Source organism: Anthonomus grandis, chromosome 5, assembly GCF_022605725.1.
Source record: "Anthonomus grandis grandis chromosome 5, icAntGran1.3, whole genome shotgun sequence".
Classification (NCBI taxonomy): domain Eukaryota; kingdom Metazoa; phylum Arthropoda; class Insecta; order Coleoptera; family Curculionidae; genus Anthonomus; species Anthonomus grandis.
In genome coordinates, this window is record NC_065550.1 from 499,455 (window position 1) to 506,670 (window position 7,216).

Genomic DNA, 7,216 nt, shown 5'->3' on the forward strand with positions numbered 1-7,216 from the left:
TTGTGATTCAAAAAAGGCAGTTAGATACCTATGTTCCGCTGGGTTAAGAGATTTTTGTAAACCTCTCTTTATATCTCAAAAAATCCTAACTCTTTTTTCTCTTTTTATCTTAGAAACAGCTACTCTTATTCATAAATGTCCTAAACCTCCCTCTAACTAGGTTGCCGATTAACGATTTTCGCTCGCCAGGTTAACGATTTTCCCTTACCAATCCCTACATCCTCCCTCACCAAGAACTCACTTATATACCTTAGCAAAAAAATTTACAACCATGTTCCTCTATGTACCAGACAAATTTTAGAAGTTAAGAAATTCAAAAAGGAATTAAAATCACTTTTATTATCCACGGCATATTATAGCCTTGACGATTTTTTTCATGATACCTTTTAACCTGTGCTCTGACATCATTTTAGTGTTTTTAGTTTTGTTTCCTATTAAATAATTTAGGTAATTTACTTCCTCTAAATTCTGTTTTATTGACAGCTTTACTTATTTTTTTTTCAAATTTATCAAAAAGATGCTTTTTTTTCTCAATGTGTTTTGTTATGATTCATTTTGGTAATGTGTGTAAATTTTATGGTAAAATGTTTTAGATGTTAAGTTTGTTTGAAATTTAAAATTTATAGTGAATTTGGAATTTTTTAGTTTTTAGGATGCTTGTACACAAGATTTTGTTTTGTCTTACATAATATAGCACATTTTCTTTCTTTCTTATTTTTACTCTTGATACGTGTTTCGCTAACAATGTTAGCATCTTCAGGAGAAGATTAAAACTAAACTTAAACTACTTACAAATGGGTTTATATACTAATGATGTAACTACTATGAAGCATGGCCGAACAAATCTTAAACACTAATTAAACTATATACACTGCTTCGCAAAATTAACACATAATTTAAAATTTTGAAAGATTGGCCATATAATTTAATTTAAATGATACCAATAGATCTTGGAGGATTTGGACCAATGGATTTTTTTTAATCTCTTTTATATTTTTGGTCATGAAATTAGTAAAATTATCCTTTTTTTTAATAAAAAGTATGGATTTTCTTAAATTTTATTTTAAATTTGCTAAAAAAACAAATACAATTTTAATGTTTAATAATGTGTATTGCCTCTCCTAACCCTAATAACTACCTCACATCTTCTTGGCATACTAAGATCAGGTTTCTGATTGTATAATCAGCCTTAATGACAATTCATTTAGGCCTTGGGGATGAGGCTGTAAAGTAAATTTCTATTTTCAACCATATCAATGGCAAAAATGCCCTTTACCGAAATAAGGTTTATTTACCTTTTTTTATAACCATGCACTAATGCCAGTATTTATTTCTTTCATACCTAAAAAATGTTTCAAAATTTATAAAACGACGTAAAGAAATATTTTAAAGGCATTGATAGATTTAAGAAATTTTGTCCGGCTGAAATTCAGGTTTTTAAAATTATGCGCTAATTTTGCAGTGCAGTGTATTTGACTATAATGGATTGAACCTTTATCTCTATTAAGAGTGTTTTTTTGATTTTAGAATATTGCCAAACTTTCGTATGCATCTAATTTTCTATTGTTATTAACTGGTTAAATAATTTCAAGTTGTCTATCCCTACAAAGTGATCAGTATTTAAAACATGTTCAGCCACACTTGACTTTTCAGCTCTTCCATATTTCACATGAGCTACATGTTTTTTAAATCTGACATTAATTGATCTTCTGATTTTTCAAACTTTAGTAACTTAAGTAAAGCATACATGCAGAATAATTTTTTATTGACATGTACCTGAAAGTTTAGCACCTTATCAAAAATGACACGAAGATTTTTTGCTGATGCAGAACAAGCAAGGACACTGTTATTTATATGCAAAATAGTGAAGTGAAGTGAATTAGATTGAAGAAATTGTTTTTTTTAATGTATTAGAACCTATAAGTAAGTATGTGCTCTTGTTAGCATTCAAAATCAACCCATGCTGTCTTAACCAGTTTATAATTTAGTTAAATATTTAGTTTAAGTCCTCATTAATTTGCTGCATACATTGACATGCATTATGAGGAGGAAATCTGGATAGCAGCTATGTGTCATCTGCATAAAGATTTACAGAACAAAACCAAATCTGCTCTGCAAGATTGCTAGTGTAGATGCTAAATAATAAAGGTCCAAGGATACTACCCTGGGGCACTCTATAACCAGTGATAACAGGTTCACATTTGCATCATCCAGTCCCACAATCTGTGTTCTTAGTTGAAGATAAGTTTGGAACCATTTGCAAATACTCACTGAAAAACCAAAGAAGCTCATTTTAGCCAACAGCATCTCATGATTTATGAGGTCAAAGGCCTTACTGAAATCTAACAGTACCAGGCAAGAACACAAGAGAAGTCCATATTGGTTGATATAGATCAGGTCCATATAGATCTGTATTGAAAGAAACCATGCTGGATTGGTAAAATTAAATTCATATAGGCAAATTTCACAGACCTTAGAAAAGTTTGATAGTAAGGAAATTAGATGATAGTTTTCCACCACATTTTTTTTTCCCAATTTAAAGATGGGACAAATTTTGGCAAATTTCCAATCTTTAGAAAAGTTGAAATCGCCACTATATACAATATGGTGACCATGGCAGAATAGAGAACTACAGACCGGTGTCAATTCTCTCTAATTTTTCAAAGGCCTTTGAGATATGTGTGCATGATAAATTGTCTCCTCAAATTAAGCACATAATTACAGAAAAGCAGCATGGTTTCTTTCAAAAAAGATCTACTGTCACCAATATGGCTTGTTTCTTGGAAACAGCATATCTAGCTATAAATCAGAAAAGCCAGTTGGATGTGCTGTACACAGACTTCTCAAAAGGCTTTTGATCGGCTGGATCACGGTTTGCTGGCACGGAAGCTGGCTTTGGCTGGATTTCATCCTTGTCTGGTGGAGTTCTTCATCTCATATTTGACTGGCAGGCTTCAGCATGGACAGTATGTTGAATTTAATGGTTTTGGGTCTGAGTATTACATGGCTTCGAGTGGTGCGCCCCAAGGCAGTAACCTCGCCCCAATGCTGTTCGATTTATTTATTAATGATTTAGTTGATTGTGTGGAGAGTTTCTGTCTTTTATTCGCTGATGATCTGAAGTTGTTTTGTATCATTCGTACTATGCTGGACTGCCTAAAGCTACAAGAGGACATGAATAGGGTCTTTGAATGGTGTGAAAGAAATAAACTACCCCTAAACTGTGACAAATGTAAAAAAATGACAATTTCCATTCTTCATGAAGAGATTTTATACCCATATACATTGAGTGGTTCTCAGTTGCTAGACTGTTCTTCAGTGAAGGATTTGGGCATTGAAGTAGATAAGAGGCTCACATTCAACCAGCATATAGCACAGGTCACTAGTTCAGCCTTAAAATCCCTCGGGTTTATAGTAAGGTCCACTTCTCAATTTAAGAATATATCCAGCTTGACTGTATTGTACAATTCATTAGTAAAGTCTAAATTAATGTATGGCTCTATGTTGTGGTTCCCCATCTATAATGTTCATCTTAACAGACTGGGGTATGTACAGCGCAGATTCTTAAAGTTACTTTCTGTTAAGTTGGATGGAGTATATCCAGTAAGAGGTGTGGAACAGGAGCACCTGCTGAATAGATTCAACTATTTGTCACTAAAGCAAAATACTATTCTCTCTAGTCAGATATTTTTATATAAACTTTGCAATAATAAAATTGATTTTCTGAGCTCTTAGAGAGGCTACCTCTATTTGTTCCTCCTGCCAATACAAGGAGGCACCTTATATTTTATCCCTCTCTTAACCTAACAAATCTGTCCAGCAAAGCTCCGCTGTGCCGTGCTTGTACATGGTATAATCAGATGAATGCTGTAGATGTCGACATCTTTAGCAGTACTGAATATGTTTTTAAAAAAAGGATGTGTTCCTCTCTTAATTTGAATGATACCTGATTATTTTTCTGTGATTGTTATCATTTGGTTAGTGTGTCTTATATTCATACAATTATGCTATTGTTTTAAATTTTAAATTTTGTTATCACTCTATATTGGATGTTATATTTTTTTTTTGTACTACTTATTTAAGGTGCTTATAACTTGTACTGTTTTAATTTTAATTATTTCAATTGTCTTGTAATCGGGAATTTTCCCGTTGGACAATAAACTATTTAAATTTGAATATGCGCTATATTTACTCGGATCTGTTGCATGATATAAATTTCTCTCCGGTTCATGTGATTGTCAATATCTTGGTGGATAATTACTATTGGGATTAAGACCCATGTGTTTAAGTTATAGTTAGTAGGTATATTGCAGTTAATTTAATTTAATTTTGTTGAATATGTGCTTATCTTGTTAAACTTTTATAATTGGGTTTTTATATCATATTAATAGTTATTTGTTCTAATCTTTTGTATAACTTTTAAGATTGTGACTTTACTTTTTTTATACTCTACTTTTTTTCTTTTCTTTTCATTCTTTTAGGTTTGTTTGTGTGTGTTTTTTTAACTATATTTTTCATTGTTTTGCAATTGTTTCCTGTTATTGGGCAAGTTGCCTGTTGGAAATAAAGGCTTATTATTATTATTAAAAAGTGCTTGCACAAAGAGATAAGTTAAAGACAGTACTGAGAGGCAAATGCAGAGGCACAATCAGAACCAGAAGTTTCTTTGTTTTTAAGTTTTTTAAAAACATTTAGCATATCTGCATGATTCAGTTTTGAAACTGTTATATTTTGAGAAAAGACATTATCATTAAATAAACTAGAGGAGGGTAGAGATTGATTAAAAACACTACCAAAAAAGTCGGCAAATGCATTGACTAAGTCATCAGGGTTAGTTAAACTATATTGTTAAAACTCATTAAACCAGGGATTCTAGATGTTCTTCGGCTTTCCTGTGTAAATTTCCAAAATTTTTTTGAGTCTATTTAATATATTTCTCAGTATTGACTATATAATTTTTTCAAGTTAAATTGATATTTGATTTAATGTGGATCTTAATGTTTTAAAGACATTGTAATCAACATTGGATTTTCTTCTTCTCCGTGTATTATGTAGCCTAGATTTTTCCTTTAGGTCTTTTAATTTTTAATTAAATTTATTACAATTTAAAAGAACAAACACTTAGGCTTGAAGTTCTTGAAATATTTTTCATTTTTAAATTATGAAGTTTGTTTTATAGCCAATAAAGCCAATAAAGTCATTAATATTAATATTATGGTGTTGTGAAAATACATTAAATTTTAAGTACCTCAATTATAAATATGCAGTTAGACATTAGGCTTCATGGAGCTGTTTTAGTTGTATATTTATAGAATAATTAGTTATAATGGTATTATCATGATGCAATTTTTGGACTTTAAACTGTTTGTATCCTAAATTCTCAATAAATAAAGAAGATAATACTGAGAACCTTTTTACAATAATGTTTATTGTAACAGGTTTGTGACACTAAATAATATCAAATATGGTAAACTATTCTCTGAGAGAGATCACATCGTCCATTTGAGCAATAATAATTAATATAAATTTATGATTTAAGTTACTTACTCAGCATTTAAATCACTTCTCTTGACTTGCTCAAACTTCACCAATATATCATGAATGGGTCTCTTAATAAAAAATGAATGTTTTTTAAGTAATTCCTTAGGCACATATTTCTTATAATCACGCTCCACTGTCTCTCTTGGTAAACCTTTTTCCAACATTACTCTGTACATATCAATAGTTCCCAGCCCCAACAACTCCCTACGACATTTCTCATAATTAAATTCAGGTACTTTGTTATCCAGGACATCATTTTTAGCCTGGTGAAAATAGTAATTATAAGCACTATAATCAAGCTTTTTTAGCTTTTCTATACGGGCCATTTTAAACCTTATCCTAAACTCGTAGGTACCAAATTTTATCCGTCCTGGCCTAATTTCCGGCTCAAAAGTATCATTTGGTCTTAAAAAAAGGTTTTTGCTCGTTCTTATAGCAAATAAATGGCGGGCCAAAGTCCCTATTTCCAATTTCTTGCAGATATAAATACAAACATCTTCAACAGTTGTATTACTTGCTATTGGTACCTGGATGATCCTTTGACTATCTAAGGCTAAATTAATAGGTAAACTTAGCTCAGCCATAGTCACTTTCTTCTGGAAACTCCAAAATACTACAAAGTTTGTTGGAGCTCTATTGGGATGTTAATTAAGCTCTTTCGAAGCACCAATCATTACTAAGATAATAAATGAATAATCGGCAAATTACTACCAATAAATTAATAATTAAAACATAAAATAAACTTTTTTTTTAGTATGTTTAGAATCACTCAATTTGTTTGTTTATTTTCTCTACTGCTTGACGTTTTCTTCTTCCTCGCGGGCATCTAAACATGACACTGACACTTTCTGAATACAATGACGTACGCGTCGCTGTCAAGAGTACATTAAGTCCAGTTCACAGGCTCACGAATAATGCTGCTTGCTCTTGGTTGGATATGAATTTGTATAACAAAATACAATAAGCTCCTTGAATGTTCTTATTTTTTTAAGTGCAAAATTGATAAAATGTTTGCATTTATAAAGATTTTTCAGCGCATAGTACGCTTTCTGGCATATTTTAGCAACATGCGATTTAAATCGCAAATTGCTATCTAGAATGATGCCCAAGTTTTTGTACTCAGTAACCACCGGTACTCCCTCGCCCATCATTTTTATGTTTACGTTGAACAATATCCCTCTTGTTACCAAAAAACAGCACCACTGACTTCTTTGGATTCAATTTTAGACCATTTTTATCTGAATAAGCATGAATTTGATCTAAGCATTGGTTAATTTATCTTTCAGCTTCAAAACAGCCTTCCTTCTCAAAAGAAAACTGAATCTGACTATCATCAGCGAATTGCTTTAATTTACACTTGTTGGTTATACACCGGTGCATGTCTATCGTATAGATTACAAAGAGCAGCGGACCCAATATTGAACCTTGTGAACTTGAAAACTTCTGGTTAATAATCACTCGCTGAGATCTTTGTGTTAAATAACCTCTTAAAAGTTTTATGGTTTGGTCGTTAAATCCATAATACTGTAACTTGGCACACATAAGTTCTGGATCCAGCGTGTCAAAGGCCTTGTTGTAGTCAAGTAACACCAGGGCACATTGTTCTCCTTTATCTATCGACTGGATAATTTCATCCAAAACATCCAGCAAAGCTGTACCTAAACTAAAACCTCTT

At 31.7% G+C, this 7,216-nt stretch overlaps 1 protein-coding gene across 3 annotated transcripts in view; it reads right to left on the minus strand.

Annotated features, from left to right (window-relative positions):
* LOC126736020 (tyrosine-protein kinase hopscotch-like) overlaps positions 1 to 6,345 on the minus strand; it is a 185,729-nt gene extending 179,384 nt beyond the window's left edge. For all 3 annotated transcript variants that reach the window (XM_050440209.1, XM_050440210.1, XM_050440208.1), the window contains exon 1: positions 5,548 to 6,345. In XM_050440209.1, the coding sequence (XP_050296166.1) occupies positions 5,548 to 6,125 (578 nt within the window). In that variant the 5' untranslated portion in view covers positions 6,126 to 6,345. The remainder of the gene's footprint in view (positions 1 to 5,547) is intronic.
* Positions 6,346 to 7,216: the final 871 nt, after the last annotated feature.